At 42.8% G+C, this 21,087-nt stretch overlaps 2 protein-coding genes across 3 annotated transcripts; both read right to left on the bottom strand.

Moving 5' to 3' along the window:
* Positions 1-172: 172 nt before the first annotated feature.
* Positions 173-8,306, bottom strand: RPL11 (ribosomal protein L11). Of its 2 annotated transcripts, none has more exons than XM_083369115.1 (6): positions 8,197-8,306; positions 4,889-5,042; positions 3,780-3,886; positions 3,572-3,703; positions 1,720-1,830; positions 173-255 (listed from the first exon to the last, which is right to left on the bottom strand). In XM_083369115.1, the coding sequence occupies exons 1-6, from the start codon at positions 8,200-8,202 to the stop codon at positions 226-228; spliced, it is 540 nt and encodes a 179-aa protein (XP_083225241.1). In that variant the 5' UTR covers positions 8,203-8,306; the 3' UTR covers positions 173-225. The 2 variants fall into 2 exon arrangements, with proteins under 2 accessions (XP_083225241.1, XP_083225242.1); XM_083369116.1 differs by lacking the exon at positions 8,197-8,306 and adding an exon at positions 8,023-8,175.
* A 2,239-nt stretch (positions 8,307-10,545) lies between these two features.
* CGAS (cyclic GMP-AMP synthase) lies at positions 10,546-14,814 on the bottom strand (the record flags this gene model as incomplete). Its single annotated transcript, XM_083370105.1, has 7 exons — positions 10,546-10,957; positions 11,926-12,025; positions 12,888-13,133; positions 13,483-13,714; positions 14,046-14,049; positions 14,094-14,415; positions 14,757-14,814. 7 exons carry the CDS (start codon positions 14,812-14,814, stop codon positions 10,546-10,548), a joined length of 1,374 nt encoding a protein of 457 aa, XP_083226231.1.
* Positions 14,815-21,087: the final 6,273 nt, after the last annotated feature.

Here is a 21,087-nt window from a genome sequence, read left to right as displayed (position 1 = left end):
TGCCAAATCCAGATGAATAACAATTAACCTCTTCAGAAACCCATATGCTCCCACCCAATGCAGCACAGAAGTCCCAAAATACTTTATACTAATCTTCAGATTTCTTCCAAAAGAGTGATATCCAATGCCCAAATATAGAAAGTCCATGGAGAGAAGATAAGATTACCCAATGGCAAATTAAACAATGTAAAATTTTATTCACATTTACTTCCTAGTGGAAACAATTCATTTGCCTGGAAGGATGATGCCATCGTACTGCAACGAGAAAAAAAGAAATTGGATGAGGTATAAGCAAGGCAAACTCTGCTTTAAACATGTAAGGTCCCTCACATTCTATTTTTTTTCAGATTTATAAGCTATGCCTGAACACACAGCAGGTTCAAACCAGTTCAACATTCACACATCCCATCCCCCTCTAGCCCCAACTTCCATGTATGTGTGAATGTATGTACAATCTCACAAAACGGACTCAAAAAGGTTGAAGCTTGTAAAATATTTTACTGACACTTTATTCTGGACTGAGGCCTAAAAAGATGAATAATTAATTTGAGACTGTCTTCAAAGGCTCTATTTACTCAACCCATCTAACTATTTAAAATTTTCCTTGTGCAATTAGGTTGCTGAGAAAAAGAGGGTCTCATGAATGAGATGCATTAAAGAACAGTCTTCTCATATGGAAGCACGTTTGAAATACAATGTTCCTGGATATTCCATGACAATTGACGCATAATTAAAACCATATAAACTACAATTTGCTGTAACATGTGAAGCATATGCCCTCTTACATTTGTTTTAACAGATCTCTCTTAGTTAAGGACTGATAGATGCTAGCATTTCAAGATAACCCTCCAAAACTATCCGATCCAACAAAACCACTAAGAGAGAAATTTACTACCCAGTTCTACTGAAATGTAAAAACACAAGTGGTCCTCAACTTATGATGGCAATTGGGACCAGAATTTCCATTGCTCCGCACATTTGCAAAGTGTGACTGCATCACTGCAGTCCCAGCTGCTGTTATTAACTGAATTGCACAGTCATAAAGCAAAGCAACTTCCTGTCAGCTTCCCACAACCAAAGTAAGTGGAGAAGCCAACACGAAGTTGCAAGTCCTAGGCTGGCAGATAGGCAAGTGGCTACTCCCAAGTGGGGGAGGGAGCGTGCAAAGAGCTGGAGAGTTGTGAGACATCCCAACAACCTGCGAACTTCCCTGCTGGCTTCCTCACTGACTTTCTGTGGAAGCCAGCAGGGAAGGTCACCAATCCTGATCACGTGACTGCAGGATGATTGTAAATGCAAAGGGCCTCCACCAGATCAAGATCATGTCACTGCGGGGATGCTGGGACGGCCAAAACTCTGAGGATTGGTCCCAACTCCCCCCTCCCTCCGCTTTGTTCAACACTACTGTAACTTTGACCAACCTCCGAACAAATGGTCATCGGTGGAGGACTCCCTGTATACTTTTGGCGTTCCTCACTAGGATAGGAGAGGCAATGGGTTGCATATGCTGGATTAGAGATGTGCCTCCCAAACAGCTGGAACTACGATTCCCAACATTCCCGGGCGGCAGGACTCTCCAGCATTGTATCTGGGAATTCTCATTGCATCCCTCCGAAGGGCACCAGATGGGAAAGGCTGGTTTAAGGAATGCCTGCCACCGATTTAAAAACCAACAGCGCAAAAGCTTGTTTGTGGTGGTTAAAAACTGCACCGATTTACCTTTTGCTGAAACCAGCGCATGGCTTCCTCCTTGCTGATTCTATGCTTGGCCCCGATGCTGCCAGTTCGGCGTTTCTTGTCAGCAATGCTGAATCCTGGCCTCCCCAGAACCTGAAGCACAAGCGGTAGCACACACAAGCAGAGTTAACTCCTAAAGGCAAGCTTCGGGAAAGCTTTTCCGACACGCTCCCAGTAATTCAAAGGGAGTCAAACTCATAACTAGCAAACTGCTGAAAGTAAACTTAGCACCAGAAATTTTGGAGAGCAGAGGTTAATCAACACGGGGGTCCCTCAGATTCTCAGAGCCTGAGCCTGTGGGCTGCAGCACCTAGAACAGGGGTCTTCAAACTTGGCATTTTTATGACATGTGGACTTCAATTCCCAGAATTCCTCAGCCAGTTTTTGCTGGCTGAGGAATTCTGGGAGTTGCAGTCCACAAGTCATAAAAGGGCCAAGTTTGAAGACCACTGACTTAGTGTGTTCAACCTGGGATACAGAACAGCTACAGCTTTAAAGACCTTAACAATGAAGAGGTGAAAGGGGTCCCTGAAAGATACAGGCTACATACTAATCTATCTAACAGTTATGGCAAAGCTTAAAGCTCCATGGAAGGAAGAAAAATTATAAGCACCCCCAAATAAATGAAATGAGCTGTTCACAGGATAATCCTAGCTAGAACAGGTCAGGGATCAATTCTTATTAGGTTTTCTAAAACATTCTACAGACTTAATCCATTCTCTTTTTAATGTGGTGGAAAACAAGTCACATGACAAAACGCCCATCAACTATAAAAATCCTGGAAATGAAAGCTATAAATATCATAACCAGGAAACTAGTATCACGCCTCCTAGAAATATCTTTTAAAAAAACAGCAGATATATCAAAGGTAAGCAAATGTCCTCTGGATATACTGTGGCTGATAGGATTTGGGAGCTCCAAACATCTGGGAAGCACCGGGTTGTTTACATCTGCGACAGCGTTTCACTCAATACAAACGCTAGTTTCATTCTTAAAGTGAATCAAACCATGAACAAATTGAAACCAACAAACTTCCACTTCTTCTAAAATTGGTTCAGTTCTTTCTGGGTGCAGCAGTAATAATGACATTCTTCCTGGTCGTGCTTCTCAATTTATTATCTGTATTATCTGTCAAGCCAGAAAGACAAGTGAAATTCCAGCTAAACTGATTTACTGTTTATGCTATGCGCAGGAATCTACTCACAGGTTAGAACTATTTTGGTCCTAGATTAAAGGAATCCAAGAGGGGTTGCACTTGGTTGTTTGTGGCTATATAGTGACTCTAGGCAGATTCCTCTTTTGACCCTGTCCCCAGGTTCTGCCACTGTTTCTGCTACCCTATTCCCTGCCATACACTCCTGACTTAATTCTCACAGGTATGAGACAGAATTCTTCAACACCAAATCTGGTAATAAAACAGAAGACTCAAAGCTTTCTCCATGCAGCATGGCTGGTTGGGGAATCCTGGGAATTGAGATCCATGCACCTTCAAGTTGCTGAAGTTGAATAACACTAAATTAAACCATAAAAGCCTTCTCTCCAGATGTTATTGGAAGGGGCATGGAGCCAGAAGGCAAGATGAGTCATGTGTCATTCCAGCTACCTACATTTAATATTATAGACTGAAATCTCTATGTTTTGGTTCGTGTATGCTTCAAGTACGCCACCTGCAACATTTTGTCCATTTCCCCATTTTTTAGGATACCAGTCCCCTTTCAGTTTATGAGAACGAGCCAAGCATCTCTGCTGTCATTGCAGTGTTAGAAAGGGCCCAAACTAGAGTTATACAACATAAAAATGTAAGAATGTAGAAGTTTAAGCAAAATATACAAACCACATAGAAGTCCAAGCCATAGATGCCAATACTGGGATCATATTTAATTCCCAAGTCAATGTGTTCTTGGATCCCAAATCCGAAATTGCCGGTGTCAGAGAAGTTATTCTTTCTCAGCTCATATTCTCGCACCTGAAATAATGACATTAGTTTAAATCTTTACCCTTCCAAGTTCCGTATGTTAGAAAAGTGATTAACAGCAGTTTACCTTCAATCCTTTCTCCAAGATCTCTTCAGCTTTTGCCCCACGTACAGTGCAGTGCACAGCAATCTTCTCATTTCTCCTGATCCCAAATGATCGGACGGTGTATCGAGCTGCAAAACAAACCCAGTTTTATAAGGTATTTTGAAGTCAGAAAAATAAGCAGAAAACAAACTTCAGCAAATATACAAAAACAATTTGGAAATCCCAAATCCAAGTATCGGTTGAGATCTCCTGAGTCAACAGCTCAGATCAGCCTTAAGTCTGCAGCCTTCCAGATGTATGGCATCCTATCTCAAATGTCACCCACTGGGATATCTAACACCAGACTTAGTTCATCACATCTGGGGAAGGTCATGGGCATCCTCACATAACAGTCCATTTCAGGACAAAAGAAGCTTTGTATAATTAAGTGTTTTAAAGCTCAAAGTATTTCAAGCTCAATTGTTATTGGAAAACAAAACGAAACTAGTATATTCTTGGCAGTGCTGACATAATGAGATTGTAGGCTCAGATGGAAAAACAGCAAAGGCTGTCTTTGTGCATTTTCCTCACTGGACAGAAAACTGACTGGCCCGTTCCTTATATTTCCTGCTTATTCCCAGTGGCTCAAAGTGGATAGAAGTGAATACAGCAATTCAGCGGCAAATTTATTTTAAAGAAATTACAGTGTGTGTGATATGCTATCCTCAATAATACAGGTAAGCTGGCTTGACTCCTACTCCCATTTTTAAAACAGTTCAAGCCCTCATTATTGAAAAGATGTCTGGAAATGAGACTGTGAGGTACTTTGGCCTGTTTCTTGATTTCTGGCAAGGAAGGAATCTGAGCCTAATTCAAAAGGCTTATTTATACCAGATCATGGCGCTAAACAAACTCCTCACAGCACAACCACCCCAAATATTTGGAATCTCATAGAGGAAAACCTCAAATGATTCTGGAGTCATTTTCACGACTCTTTGTTCTACAATAATCTTCCCCAACCCAGGGCTATATCAAAGCACCAGCTTGGTGAAGGCTGGCAATTCAACGAAGGCTGGCAGCTGAACGAGGAGGCGGCTGATCAGAAGGCTGCTAGTTCTTGTAATTCAATCAACGCCTTTGACCAAATTTACCTTTCGAGAAGACGGGGGTCTGTCCTGTGAGCTGCTCCAACACTTTGGCTGCTCGCGTGAGCCTGTCCCCACTCTCTCCAACGCAGATGTTCAAGCAGAGTTTGCGAATGCGCAGCTCCCTCATGGGGTTTTCCTTCTCACCCTGGTCTTGATGCTGCAAAATGGTAGGGGGTGTGGGGAGAAAGGGGGTTGTGGTTATGGCAGAAATGTACCAGTCTTATTCTCATCATATGTACTCTGGAACAAGGAGCAACACTTGGAACTGGGATTCGATTTCTTGAGACTGGCATGGCTATTTTCGGTTTTATGTTACAAATAAAGCATAACGCCTTAAATCAGGGGTCCCTAACCTCTGGTCCGTGGACCCGTTCCAGGCTGTGTCATGCCAGCAACCGGGCCGCACAAACAAGCAAAGCCCCATCTGTGGGATGCAGGCAACACACAAAACCACGCCCCTTCCGGTCCATGGAAAAATCTCTTTCCATATAACCAGTCCCTGGTGTCCAAAAGGTTGAGGACCTCTGCCTTAAATGCCTCCAACTGGTTACCCCACTCTTCCCCGTAGTAGTTTTGAGCTATCGATCATGATTGTAACTCTTGCCTGTTTTTGAGCTCTCCAGCTTCAATCTGCCAATCTACCTACTAGTAAGCTAAGGGGAGAGGAAACCATGATTAGCACCAGGTAGGCGTTATTAGCATAGTCAATTCAAAATCGCATAGAAATCCCCATATTTCTTCGTCTGCACAAATCAGTCTTGATATCATAGCCAGAATGCACAGCAAACTTAGAAGCACCACACAGAAAAAAGTAGTGACTAAATAGCTCCTAAACTTTGGTGCTCCAGTTTCAAAAACTAATTTGTGGCAGCTACTGCTCTTAATTTGTGGTAGTGACTGCTCTTTAGAAGGCCAGATTCCGAAGCTAAAACTCAAATCCTTTGGCCACCTAATGAGAAGGAAGGACTCACTGGAGAAGAGCCTAATGCTGGGAAAGGTTGAGGGCAAGAGAAGAAGGGGACGACAGAGAAGGGGGTGGCTGGATGGAGTCACTGAAGCAGTAGGCGTGAGCTTAAAGGGACTCCAGAAGATGGTAGAGGACAGGAAGGACTGGAGGAACGTTGTCCATAGGGTCACAATGGGTCAGACACGACTTCGCAGCTAACAACAACAGCTACTTAAAGCAGGAGTTTAATGCACTACTAATTTTAGCTCTAATTATAAGTCACAGGTTAGGGCCCCCTGGCCCCACTGAATATACCTTGAAAAAGAATTATAGTGCTGTGTGGAAATTCACAAAGTCCCCATAGTCCCCCATAGTGCAAGTTATGATTTAGTTTATACCCAAATAGAAACACCACAGGACTGGAGCAGTCTAAAACATGTGAATGAAAATAACCTTCATAACTAGTAATATTAGCACTATTCTTGAAAAATAAAAACAATTAACTCATTAGCTCACGCTTGAATGAATCAGTAGGGTGAGATTATAACTCAGTTGCATAAAACATGTTTTGGATGCACAAGGCTCTGAATTCAATTACTGATATCCTCAGCTTTAAAAAATACAGCTAGACCTCGACTTACAACAGTTTGTATAGTGATCGTTCCAAGTTACCACACTGACTAAAGCGACTTATGACCTTTTTTCCACACTTACAAACACTGCTTTATCCCCATGGATACAGATGCTTGGCAACTGACCCATATTTAAGATGGCTGCAGTGTCCCAGGTCATGTGATCCGCTTTTATAACATGATAAGTTAATGGGGGAATCCAGATTCACTTAACGGTGTTGCTAACTTAATACTTGCAGTGATTCACTTAACAACCGTGGCTAGAAGGGTCGTAAAAGGGGCCAAAACTCACTTAACATCTGTCTCACTTAGCAACAGAAATTTTGGGCTCAATTGAGGCCATAGGTTGAGAACTACCTATAGAATCTCTTAAGTTAATAACTCCTCCTGCTTGGAAAACTGCTGCTAACCAGTTTGCACTAAAAAAAGCAGATTAAAAAGTCTGAGCTCTTGAAATAGTAAAATTGGTTTCACATGAAAAAGTGATATCATGCAATTACAAAGAGCGCAGAAACGAAAACATTCTGACCACATATACAGCACCCAACGCATGCTCTTTTCTTCAGGGTGCCCCTATATTTCTGTTGTCCTTATTCAGCGCCTTTTATTAATTATATTTAGAAACCAGGACCATAGTGCCTTACGTTATTTATTTATTTATTATATTTTTATACCGCCCTTCTCCCGAAGGACTCAGGGCAGTGTACAGGGCAATAAATATAAAAAAACAGAATATAAAAGTTAAAATACAATTAAATATAATGCCCAAATTTAAAATTTAACACAATAATTAGGACTGGGCTTCTTCTTACCTTAGCAGAGATTTTTAAAATGCATTTCTACATTGCTGCAAAATACAGATTTAATCATACTCCTCTTTAACACCAGACTGACATATAGTTACCAGGCAGTGGGCAATTCGTGCTGGCCATCTGAGTGTTAATTTAACGAAGGACACTTTCCCAAGGCATGAAATAACAACTGCATTTCTGACTATCCTCAAGAAGGAGCGACAGGGGAGTTAGCCACCAGCTGATCACATAAAGAAAAAACTCTGTTCACACAACACCTTAACTCAGGGTTCTTCGAACTTGGCCCTTTTATGACTTGTGGACTTCAACTCCCAGAATTCCTCAGCCAGCATGCCTGGCTGAGGAATTCTGGGAGTTGAAGTCCACAAGTCATAAAAGGGCCACGTTTGAAGACCCCTGCCTTAACTGAATATGCACGTTTTCTGGACTTGCACGCACACACAATCCACTACACCCCACCTCCTAAGCAAAGGCCCTGAATTCACCGAACCTGCATTACTACCAAGAAACGCAGACACAGCCCGATTAACTTGCTAAACTAAGGTCAGTATGTCGTGGGAACCCGGCCAGAGTTCTCTTTTAGCTGGCAAAAGCACAGGTCAGGCCCAGCCGTTTTGGGACGGGGAAGAAGAAGCACCTCTCTCGCGGAGGGGAAACCCCACAGGGAGGCCGAGGTGGGGAATTAAATCTTGAGCCGGCCTGGAGCAGGGACCGCGCTGGACAAAGGGGCCAGTCGTTTTTCTATACCGTTTCATCCGCGCAGGAATCTCCGCTGGCCGCTTCCCATAATCGCCCCAAAGGAGGCCCCGACCCTTCCCTGCCCAGCTGGCACAGAGCCCTGGCCGAGAAGCCTCAGATCCGTGAGGATGGAGGTGGATTTAAGGCGACTCAGGGAGCCGCTAGAGCAGAACTACAACTCACCGACATCTTGGAGGCGTGGAAAAAGGACGGGAGCTCCGGAAGAGGATCTTAATGCGGCCGGTCACGCGAAACTGCCATAGAGCCCGAGTCAAGGCAGTGAGTTCGTAAACTGAGGGGTTCCCTAGAGAGGTGGGATCGACGCCGCACTGCCCTCTGAAGGTAGGAAGAAAGCACTGCACCCTACCCGTCATTTAAAGCCGGGTCAGTGGGTTAGGACGCTGAGCTTGTCGATCGGAAGGTCGGCAGTTTGGCGGGTCGAATCCCGAGGGCCGCGTAGCAGAGTGAGCGCCTGTTACTCGTCCCAGCTTCTGCCAACCTAGCAGTTCGAAAGCACGTAAAAATGCAAGTAGAAAAATAGGGACCACTGCGGTGGGAAGGCAACAGCGTTCCGTGCGCCTTTGGCGTCTAGTCATGCCGGCCACATGACCACGGAGACGTCCTCGGACAAGCGCTGGCTCTTCGGCTTTGAAACGGAGATGAGATGAGCACCGGCCCCTAGAGTTGTAAACAACTAGCACGCATGTGTGGGGGAACCTTTACCTTTTACCAAGAAGCTCAACCTTGGCGAATTTAAACTGTGTGGAGTTCAGCTCCCAGAATTCCCCCAACCAACATGGGGCACTACAGTGGGGCATTATTAGCTGGGGAAGTCTGGGAGTTGAATTCTGCCCAGCTTAAAGTTGCCACGATTGAGAAACATTGCTCCAGAGAGTAGAGTAGAATAGAATAGAATAGAATAGAATAGAATAGAATAGAATAGAATAGAATAGAATCTTGGAGGTCTTCTAGTCCAGCCCCCTGCTCAAGCAGGAGGACCTATACCGTCTCAGACAGGTGATTGTCCAGTCTCTTTTTAAAAACTTCCAGTGATGGAGCACCCACAATTTCAACGCTAAGTATCTTTGCTGTTGCCTCTTTGTGACTGGAGCTGCCATGAAATTCACTGGGTGATCTTGAGCCGGTCATCATCTTCCAGTCTAAACCATCTCTTGCTTTCCAGAGATGGCCATCATTTCAGCAGTGTATTTGGGCATTTTTTGAAAGTGAGAATGTATGGTTTTCTCAACTTCCGTCAAATTGGGTAGGAAAAAAAAATCCACCTGCACATTTTTACACAACCTCAGATGGTGCTTCTCAATCCCCCAGAAGCCTGGAAGACCCATTTGATAGGAGGAGAAAAGAAGAAAAAGAAAATGATGAGCAATTTACATCTGTTTGAACATTTTGGTAGAAAGATTGCAATAGACAAAAATGCAACTGCCAGTTCAGGTTTTGGGGAGAAAAAAGTGTATTTTCAGATGGAAAGAAAGAATGGAACAGATTGCTTCAGAACACAAAAATTATTGTAGCAATTCATATCGAAAACCACAACAACAAGAACATGGAAAACAAACTGTGTGCCCCTCGTTAACTTGGCTATTCCACCAAACGAGGAAAACAAACGAACAAAAGAAGCAATGATCTAAGCCAGGGGTCCCCAAACTTGGTAACTTCAACTTCAGAATTTCCCCAGCCAGCCATTCACACATTTGCAATCTTGCTGTTGGTATTGGCAGAGGGGGTGGTGGGGTAAAGCCCCTTGAATTTATTGTGCTCCTGCCCTTGTAAAAAGTAGCTCAGCTTAAAATTCAAGATTCAAAAGAAATGCAAAGTCCAGACTGGCATTCCCTGATAAGCCGGCAGAGACTTCTGGGAGTGGTAGTCCTGGAACATCAAGAGGGCACCAGAGGGAACAAGATTGGTACATAATGAAACGTACATCAAAAAGATATTGAAGCATCGATCAACATTCCTTGGCAGCAACTTCTAGTTCAAGGGAGAACAAAATTAGTTCCCAGTTGGCTAAGAATCATGAATTGGTGCATTATTTTAGAATAGGTTTTCCCCTGAAGCACAAAGTATGCTTTGTCACCGCCTACTTTTATAAATCAAATTGTAATGGGAAGATGTGCTACAGCTCTTCCCACCTTTGAGTTTTAGGATAGCCGCTCTCATCAGCCACTTGCAAAATGAGCAGCCATCATGAATGCTAGGAACTGCAATGCAAAATACCCAAAGAGGTTGCCTGCCATCGTCGCTTGAGAGGTAATATTTGGCCTTTTGTGGGACGAGTGTTAGTATTCTCACAGGCAATGTGACTGGAAATGAATGGGAAAAGATTTATGGATTTTACAAGAATGCTCAGACTTGCCCTCTAGAAGTCCATAAAGAATCCCTCTTTGGACCTGCTGCAATTGCAAAACCTGTGAATCACCTGGATTGGCTTAAATGACTTGGTCGCTAACAAAGAAGGCGCCCAGCTTTTCTTTTGCCCAGTGGAGCAAAAGAAATGTGGGTTAAACGGCCACATCAAGGAGAACAACTGAGAGCAGCCCAGTGTGGCCGTGTCATGTCAGAACGCACAGCCAGAGCAGGATAACTTTTCTGACGGGAAGTCTTGGCAATGGCTTCTTTCTCTTTCAGATGACAGTACAAGAACTTCAGTTTAGTGGGCGGATAGAGCTTTGCTGCAAACAGATTGCATGTAGGGAGAAAGAAATGGCTCAGGTGAGCAGAGGCCACCTCCTGAATGAAATTGCCCAGGACTCTCTGGAAGCAGTAAGCGACCTCAGAGGGTTTCCAATCCGTGTCAGCCTTCCACGTCCAGAGAGTGTGCAGAAAAGACATCTGAAGGTGATAAGAACTCAGCGGAGCCAACATCAGCGGGTGTTCCATCTTAAGAGAATCCACCAGATCTTGTAGCATCTTCAGGCAATCATTCCTGGAACGTTAACAAAAAAAAAAGAAAACATCACAATTCAATTCTAATTCTATTCCAGGTTTTCCTAAACTATCATGGTGATTTGGGAGTGGGGATGTCATGGATTCATTGTTAGAAGGGCTGCAACGTGGTCTTTTAGCTTCTTATAAGCTAATGCTCCTCTAGAATAATAGAGCAACAGAGTTGGAAGGGACCTTGGAGGTCTTCTATCTAGTCCAAACTCCTGCTCAAGCAGGAAACCCTACACCATTTCAGACAAATGGCTGTCCAATCTCTTAAAAACGTCCAGTGATGAAGCACCCACAATTTCTGAAGATAAGCTGTTCTACTGGTTAATTGTTCTCACTGTTAAGAAGTTTCTCCTTAGTTCTAGGTTGCTTCTCTCCTTGATTAGTTTCCATCCATTGCTTCTTATCCTGCCTTCTGGTGCTTTGGAAAATAATTTGACCCCCCTCTTCTTTGTAGCAACCCCTCAGATATTGGAACACTGCTATCATGTCACCCCTAGTCCTTCTTTTCATTAAACTAGACCTACCCAATTCCCGCAACCGTTCTTCCTATGATTTATCCTACAGTCCGCTAATCATCTTTGTTGCTCTTCTCTGTACTCTTTCTAGAATCTAGAGTCTCAACCTCTTTTTTCATATTGTGGTGACTATAACACTAGAGATTCTGAGAAATGACATGACACCCCTGAAAGATGCCAGTTTGGGAAAGAGTGAACTTGATCATCATCCCATCAGGGTGTTGCAATCAAAATATTTTTTGGTCTGAGTCAAAGGTATCTTCAGCAAATTCAGTCCAACTTAGACCATGTAAGGCAGGGATCTTCAAACTTGGCCCTTCTATGACTTGCCATAAAATAAAATACACGTGCCTCGCTGAGGAATTCTGGGAGTTGAAGTCCACAAGTCATAAAAGGGCCAAGTTTGAAGATCCTTGATGTAAGGTAATCTAGACACACATACCTGCAGCATTTTGACCCATGGTGTCTGTAGCATGCTGGAGGAGTGCTGTGGTGGTACAGAATCTCTTTTTCCACATGAGAGAAGGAAATTTTCCATGTTTCTAAAGTATATACATATATTGAATACAACAGGTCAGAGACAGACAGATGCTGAAATCTATACAATCTGCTATTAAGCAAAGCCATTGTTTGCTACGGGGCAGGTTTTGTCAGAAGTAGAAGCTAGTGTCCAGCAAAACTTGTCATAAATTGTGGTTTGGCAAACAGCCAAAATGCAGGTCAGTTGCCAAGTGCCTGAAAAGCACTCATGTGATCAAACGAGGGACAAAATTTGGAACTTAAAAACTGGGTCATAAGTAGCTTTTCAAGGGTCCATCGTAACTTTGAAAGGTTGCTAAGCAACAAAAGTGAAGGACTACTTGTATATATAAGAATGAGATTGATATCCCAGATTTGGGATAAAACATGCAATATCCTAAAGCAGGGGTGTCAAACTCGCAACGTCATGTGACGTGTCGCGACATATCGCTACTTTTTTTCCCATTGCTGGCAATGGGGTGGGTGTGGTTTCGGCATGACGCATCTGGCACTCAGGCCAGAGGTTTGACACCCCTATCCTAAGGTCTTTTGCGATCTCCTGATGAGCAAAGTCAGCGGGGAAGCCAGATTTTCTTAACAACTGTCTTACTAACAACTGCGGTGATTCACTTAACAACTGTGGCAAGAAAGGTCATAGAATGGGGCAAAACTCACTGCCTTGCTTAACAGCAGAAATTTTGGGCTCAATTGTGATTGTATGTCGAGGACTACCTCCGCTTCTCTTTCAATTCTCTCATTCTATTTTTTTCTTTTTTTCTTTTTCTTTTTGGCAAGCTAGCAAAATTTGTCTAGCATTTTTACAAAACTACGGTATTTTGTTGGATGAAAAAAAACACCTTTGCTGAGGTCCCAGGGATTTGTTACCTTTATTATGTCTCCCCGGACACTGTTCGGCAGCAAAATAAAACCTCTTCATCAGAGATGCCACAAAGTTCTCCTCCGTCAGTTCTCTGGCCTGTTTTGCAAGTGGCCCCTGGCCAGTGAGCTCCAGAAGAGGGACGAGGTTCATGGTCATGAACATGGCACAACAGTCATCCAGCACGACCAGGCTAACCATGGGACTGTTGGCTTTCTTCTTCTCCAGCCTTACCTGCCAACCTGTGAAAGGCACTGAGACAGCAGGCGGATAGTTCATCAGGCGAACATGACAGCGTCCCCCAAGAGATGGCAAGCGGAGCAAAATAGAGGAGTCTGCACCCCAAGTAAAGTGTGTGCATGCAATGTAAGATGGAATATGGAAGGAAAGGTATTGATGCATCTTCCTTCTCTTCTCCTTCTAGGTACCTCCCCCAATACAGGTAGTCCTCAATTTATGACCAGTCACTTAACGACTGTTTGAAGTTACAATAGACCTCCAAGGGGGTACTTATGACCTTAGCAATGGAAAATTGGGGCTCAATTGTGGTCGTAACTCAAGGTCTACCTGTATTCCCCTTGCTGTCCCACCTGGAAATCCCACCTGAATAAGCAGTGTTAATGAACGCGTTGACCTGCTTCCAGAATTCCTCCGTCATGTTCCTTGGGGATATGGTTTTTCCATCTTCCAGGAGAAAAGCTGCTGGGAAGCCATGGGACTTCTTCAAGAGGGACAGGGTGTAGAAGAGGCCTCTGTAGCCTTCTACTTCCATGTATTGGGTGCAATCTGGAAGGGGGATGGTCAGGAGGACCTCAAACTCACCTGGACGTAAGAACTAAAGGCAAAACAACAATTAGACTAGATAGAATTAACATGATTCCTTCTTGGGCATTTAATCATTTTTTATCAAAACGTCAAGTTGGCTACCATGCTTGAGCAATTGAAGCACTACCTCTTTTTTACATGTGTCCATGCATCTAAACAGAGGTAGGGCTTTGGTCCCCTAGGAATGGCCACCATCTTGCTTTTTCCATCTCCTGTGTGGATGGCCCTTGCTCTATTCCAGCGTTTCCCAACACGAGTAACTTCCCGATTGGTGGATTTCAACTTCCAGGGTTCTCCAGCCAGAATGGCCCTTGTGAAGGATTCTGGGAATAGAAGCTCACACATCTGGAAAATGGGAAACACTGCGGTAAATTAGCAGGAGTTTTTACAAGAGTTTATAGATAGTTGCTGTCCGTACCTGTTCGTATGCATAATTATCTCCTGGGATCAGTTCTCTGGTATCCCTGAACTCAGGTCTGTCTGGACATTCATGCAGGTGAATGAGGAAGTGGGCTATGAAGTGCTCAACAACACCCAGTGCCTTGACTTTATCTGAATGCCCTGGGTGCAAAGTCTTGGCCTCCTTTTCCTTCACAATGTCTTCAGCCTGTTGCACTTGGTGGCCTCCGCTTCCCACAGCCGCAGCTGCCAAGGCTGCTAGTCTTTCTGATCGTTTTGTGGAGGTGGTGAGAGAAAGCTTCTTTCCTTCACCTGCTGGAATAAAAGTGGTGAGAATGATAGCACAGACAGGTTTCCCATCCCACACTTCCCACGATGACGGAGAGATCCGAGAGCAGCTGCCACTGAATTAGAGTCCTTGCAAAGAGAGCATCCTTGGGGACAAGTAGTGCATTTTAGGTTTGGATGTACCTATTTGGGTGATGGAGAGAGTATGCAGACAGACCCAGCTAGCTTCCCAAATAGAATTAACCCAGCCTTTGACATCTCTTTTCATGAGCCTGCTACAATCCATTGTTCATCAGGAGGTAAAATTCACCGAAGTCTGAGAGTCTCGCTTCTGGAGAGGCATGCCACTCAGTGTACTGCCTCACTTTTGTGCATTTTCCACACTACATTTGTGGAATGAGGAGGGATGTAGCCATGGACCATTAAGGGTTGACTGTGATGGAATGTAGTCAAATGGATTGCCAAGAAAGGAGGTGCATTCCAGTAGAATAAGAGAGAAGTCAGTCTGCATGTTTTGTGTGAGAGAAAGAGGATGAAGACAGCCCTTCCCTAATCGTTCCCAGAGAATGTTGTAGATGCAGATAGCTTGTTTCGGTTTGGCAAGATTCTGTCTATAGGTGTGGAAACAATAAAGAACTCAGCTTGGAAGAATCACCAGGTGTCTTTCTTGGTTCTTTGGGTCTGACATTGATTGAACTCATTAAGATGGACAAGAAATGAACACGCACAACAAGAAGAAAAAACCCAGAAACATCAAGCTCCAGAAAAAGCTTAAATCTCATCGGTGTTTATCATGGTGGGAGAGTGGGAGGGTGGGAGGAATGAAGAAACCAAAGCAGGAGATACACACCTACAGGCTTGTGACTGAACCTGCTTGGTCTTTGTTTGCACCAAGGAACTGGTGTGCGAGGATGCTCTAAATGGTCTGGCTTTGAGGTTGTAGGCATCTTAGGACTATGCCAATTCCCATCATTAGGCATTTGAGCTGGAAGCAATGGAGCACAGCAGTCATATCCTTCCATCTCTTGGTCCTTGCTGCAGATTCTCCCTTGGTTCTCATTCTGAAGCATCTTCTCCATCTTCTGATCCTTCCTGATCAGGGTAGGGTAGGGAGGAGGACAAAGGGAGGAAAATGAGACCAGAACCTGTATAGTTTGGGAGGAACACAATTGCCAATTACAAAGCCAGTGTGAGAAGAGAGCCAGCATGATGTGGGGCTGAAGGAGTTAGACTTGGAGAACGGAAATCAAGATTCTAGCTCTTCTTGAGCCACAGAAGCTCCTCTGGGGTTTCTGGGGAAGCTGCCCCTCCCTCAGCCCAAGATCCAAAATGGTTTAGTACAGGGGTCTTCTAACTTGGCAACTTTTAAGACTTGTGGACTTCAACTCCCAGAAAACATACGCTCAAATACCTACTTAGCTCAATAAGTATGCTGGGATACCTGGAGATAAATTACTCCTTGTCTCACAACTGATCACTTAGTGACAGTTCAAAGTTCCAATGACCCACACAAAAGGTACTTAAAACCCATTTCCAAAGTTCCAGCAGCTAGTCCCCCCCCCCATGCCCATCATTTTGGGTGCTCGGCAACCAGCCCACATTTACAGCTGGTTGCCACACCCATAGTCACGTGACCATGATTTACGACATTTTTGCTGAAAACCCAAAGTAAAACCTGGTTTTTGGCAAAAATGGCCCACTGCAAACAATGGGGTTGCTTTACGACAAAAAAGCTCATAAAGTCCGACACTGGAAGTTTTAAAGAAGAGAGTGGATAGCCATTTGTATGAAATGATATAGGGTTTCCTGCCTGAGCAGGGGGTTGGACTAGATGACCTACAAGGTCCCTTCCAACTTTATTATTGTTGTTATTGTTGTTATTATTATTAATTGATGTGTCAACTTTACATTGTTGTGATGTACATTAAAAATGGGGTGTGTGTGTTGTAGTTTGAGAATACAAACAGCCACTTTCTTGACTATTTTGACACCCTGTGGGGCTCCTGTCTGCATCTGGGGTAAACAAAACCATAGGTGCCTACTATAAGATCCACAAATGTCTTCACGTTTGTCCTTCTTTGCAATTCAGAATCATTTTAAATGATTCTCTACTCTAGAACCAACTCTATACAAGTTGAATTTTAATTGTTTTCATGGTCTTAATATTCTTTTTATAAATATTGTTTCTATCGGAGACTATCCTATTGGACTTTGCACATACTGTACTTTCAGCTTCTCTTAGGGAAAAAAGCAGCTACAAGATAAATTAGGATGATAATGATAATAATGACAATTTGCCATATAGCCAGGAGCTTTGCTAAGTCTAATTATATTAAGTGCTTACAAGTTTCAGGGCTTAAAATACTAAATCAGTCCGGTTCTTTAATCTATGTTTTAGTTCCCATCCTGAAGCAAGATAAGGATGTTATCTTGTAAGACAATAATAAAAGAATGAGATGCTATTAACACCCATTAATGTACTTATTCCTAGAGAGGGAGGTTGCTCCAGATCTTGGATTCTTTAACACTGTGGATCAGACTAGATCCTCTTGGACAGGTGATTTGTCTTTCCAAAATCCAATGTGTTTAAGGCACAGGACCACTCCTACACCAACTGCCTCACCAACTGCCTATTTTCAACAGACACGCTCCAACCCCTGAGAATTTTACGGAGTAAACATTCCACTTCAACCATCAGGAAATAGGTTGCCTCCATTTTGACTAAGGGACTGACTTCACGTATTGCACTTTAGCATGTGGAGTAAATTGTGTCTTTCATGAGACCCATACATTACATTGTGCTGTTCTGGGACCAACCAGCCTTTCCTGAATGAAGCAGTTAATTAATTCTGCCCCCCTAAGACTATAAACCATGGTTTACAAGTCCATTTCAACTCTGTGTGACAGGGGAACCCAGATATTGATGGTTTTAGTTTTTATGGTTTCAGGGGACAGAATATCCCAGAGGAATCCAGAATTTTCTGGGCTTCTACTTTATTAACATTCTTCTCTCAATTCCTTCTCTAGAATCTCATTCTTACCCTGGGCAGCTACAAGGATATTTAGATGATCTGAAAAGTTTTGGGTTCCGCCTCACCCTTAAAAACCACAGTGTGAAGGTAGGCTTGAATATTGGATCACCAAGAGCGGTGTATGGAGAAAGGTAAGGAGGAGAGCAGGCTATCTTTGTGTGAGGCTGGGTTGGAATATAATCCTTATTAAAAAGTGTTGCATTGACTTTTATTAGGCTAACAATTTTGTTTTGGTCTATTCATGATGTATGACACATGATACAGCGGTCTTCCAAAGTTGTTTTATGGCTTAGCTTAGCTGCAGCTAGCAATATTGCCTGATCTCAAGAAAAAGCCAGGTTAGACCTGATTAGTACTTGAGAGACCGCTAGGAAATACAAGTAAACTTTTATTTTTTGAGGGCCCAGAGGCTGCGCAAGATCACATGCCATTCTCAGGTGGCCTCTGCAGCCTCCAAAAATCATGCAAGAATGGGGCATTCTTTTAGAGAATAGGTGTTGGGTGTTGGTGAATGTTGGCATTTTTGACACATGTGTTACAGATTCAGGATATCTGATATACCTGTGTAAATAGTGCAAGGAAATGCTAAAAACCTCTGAAGCCTTTGCTGTCACCTAATGATGATCTGGATTCTGCAGCCCAGACACAGTCTGGTTTCATTCCCCATTCAACAGTCTAAGATTTTTTTTTCTGATCTAGACTTCTTTATATATGTAAAAAAGGAGCAAAATTGGCTTTTTACTTTACACCAGTACCAATTTGGAGGATGTTCTCCATCTTTGCATCCAAAAGCTTCTTTATTTCAGGATGCTATAAAGTCTCCCAGAACTGAGATTAGGTGCATGGATGGATTCATACGTCATTCATATTCTCTCTGGCTGTTATTAACTCAGCATGCTAAGCTACAAACAGAGGACCACAAAATACAGTGGCTAAGCCAAAAGCTGAAAACCATATTTTGTCTTGGATATACCGGTATGAATTAGTGTTCAGTATTTGTTTTGCTTTAGCCTGCTGTAGGATAGATACTGTGGTTTATAAGTTATGGATTAGATTTTGGTACATATGCAACTAAAAATATTTCTTTCTGAGTAGATCAACATATTGCATGCCATCATTCAGCAGAAATGGAAGCATTTATCATCTGGATTGTAATCATATTCCATTTATAATCTGAAGTCTCTCCAATTAGTTTTCTTTCTCTCTACAGGTAATCCTTGATTTACAATCATTCACAATTGAACTCAAAATTTCCATTGCTAAGCAAGACAGTTTTTAAATATGTTTTGCCCCATTTTACAACCTTTCTTGCCACAGTTAAGTCAGACACTAAGAACCTGGTTGTTAAGTGAATCTAGCCTCCCCATTGACTTTGTTTATCAGAAGGTTGCAAAAGGTGTGTCAATGCTGATAAATTTGGATGTTTTTGCATTGACAACAGATGGAAATGTAGCCATCTTTTTCCCATTTGCTTTTAGAGTTAGATGATGCTGGGGGGGGGGGGAATGTGAATGAGAGTCCAGCTAGACATAACAACACTAAACGTAGCATGAGAATCAAGGTTACTGAGCCCAGAGTTGATAAAGAATTGGCAGGCTGGAGAGTTGGAGAGGAAGCTCATGCTTCAAGCTAATTGGGGAATGTGATTTATGACTGTTAATTGGAGGAGGGAATTGTGCTTTGATACTATGTGCCCAGGGGAGGGGAATTCAGTTTTTGGCTTCGATTATGTAGTGCCAATGTTATGCTACTCGAATAAAAGATCCTTTAAAGTAAACAATGCCTCAAAATTCTTTTGAAGAGTTTCATCTGTCGGAACCATGACAAGATGACTGCATGACCATGGGACACTGCAGTCGTCATAAATACATGCCAGTTACCATGGATCTGAATTTTTGATCATGTGACCATGGGGATGCTGCAACGGTCATGTTAAAAATGGTCAAAAGCCACTTTTTCAGTTGCCATTGTAACTTTGAACAGTCACTAAATGAATGGTTGTAAGTCAAGGACTGCTTGCATTTTTTAATTAACTTTCATTATATGATACAATATAGAAGAAATAAAGGAGAAAGAAGAAAAAAATGCAAAGAGAGGAAAAAGTAATGACTTCTGACTTTCTTTGGTGCACTAAATTACAAAATGAACACAACATCAATCTTTTGCTTTATATTTTACAACATTTCGAGCCATTTCTAAAATTACAAAATCATTCTAAAGTTTCAGGATTTTTTTTTCAATTTTGAGTAAACAAATCCAGAAGGGCCTTGTAAGTAGACACAAAAACTCTTTTCTTTAATTAAAACAGTCAGTTTCGTCATCTCCACCAACTCCATCACATTTATCATCCAAGAATTAGTGTGTCTCTCCACCTTTGTGCATAGAAGATTCTCCCTCTTGTCTGGTCTGTATTGAAGGGCTGATCCAGAGCCTGAACTTTGGTGAGAAGCCAGGAGAAAATATAAGGATTAAAATCAAACTCAGAAAAGGTGGTTAGGACCACCTAAATGGACTGGAAGGAAAACTGAATTGCATACATGGAAATGAAATAAACGTAATTAAGTTTACATTGCCTGAGGAGGTAGCAGACTTTAGCTGGTGTTGGAAACTAAACAAGATTGAATCTGGGTAATATTTGGATATGAGACCACAGGCAACAGCAGAAGTGTCAGCCAAGAACATAAAAAAGACAATGTAAACCGTTTCTTTCCTTTTGCCAAGAAAAATTGGACCCTGGTGGTCAATGCAAATCATCTGATTTGGGAATTTCTGTCTAGGCTGACTGTGCTGTTCTGATTGTGGCTGCAGGTGTGGGTGAATCTGAAGCAGGGCATCTGCAAGAATGGGCAAACGTGAGAACATGCCCTCTTAGCCTACTCTATAGGGGTGAAGCAATTAACCATTGGAGTAAACAAGACGGATTCCACAAAGCCTCTTTACAGCAATGCCTGCTATCAGGAAATCATGAAGGAAGTGAGCACCAACATTAAGAAGATTGGCTACAATCTGGCTACTGTTGCCTTGGTGCCCATCTCTGGCAGGCATGGGGACAACCTGTTGGAGCCCAACAGCAATGTAAGTAGTTTATGGACTCCTTGTTCCTCTCACTCCCTGGCTTTAAGTAGTGTTTCTTGTGTTTAAAATATTGTTTTCTTGTGTTAAAGGAGTGTTTTTCAAACTTGTAATCTTTTAAGATGCCTGGACTTTGCACACACACCTGTGTCAGCTTTAAGATGTGAGTTTCCTGTGTTTAAAGCAGTGTTTTTCAAACTTGTCAATTTTAAGATGGGTGGACTTCAACTCCCAGAATTCCCTACCCAGCGTGGCTGGCCTGGGGAATTCTAGGAGTTGAAGTCCACCCATCTCAAAGTTGACAAGTTTGAAAAAAAGTATGTTCTAGTAACATCTATAACCAAATCAGCTGTTAACTAATGTATTGTAAGAGCAAGCTAGGTACTGTACTTAGCTCACCCTCTGAAATCTTGGAAGCGTCTGGCTTACATTTGGCAGCAAAATTGCGTAACACCGTGGTGTCAGTGTGGGTATTCACATCTCTGCAGCCAGTTTCCTGTTTCTTTTCAAGATGCCTTGGACCAAGGACTGGAGCATCACTAGGAAAGAGGGCACTCCTTCTGGGACCACCTTGTTGGAAGCTCTGGATTCT

The sequence above is a fragment of the Vipera ursinii genome (genome assembly GCF_947247035.1).
Source record: "Vipera ursinii genome assembly, chromosome: 9".
Taxonomy (NCBI): Eukaryota; Metazoa; Chordata; class Lepidosauria; order Squamata; family Viperidae; genus Vipera; species Vipera ursinii.
Note: the sequence above shows the minus strand (reverse complement) of the source record. Positions and strands in the feature narration are given on the sequence as shown.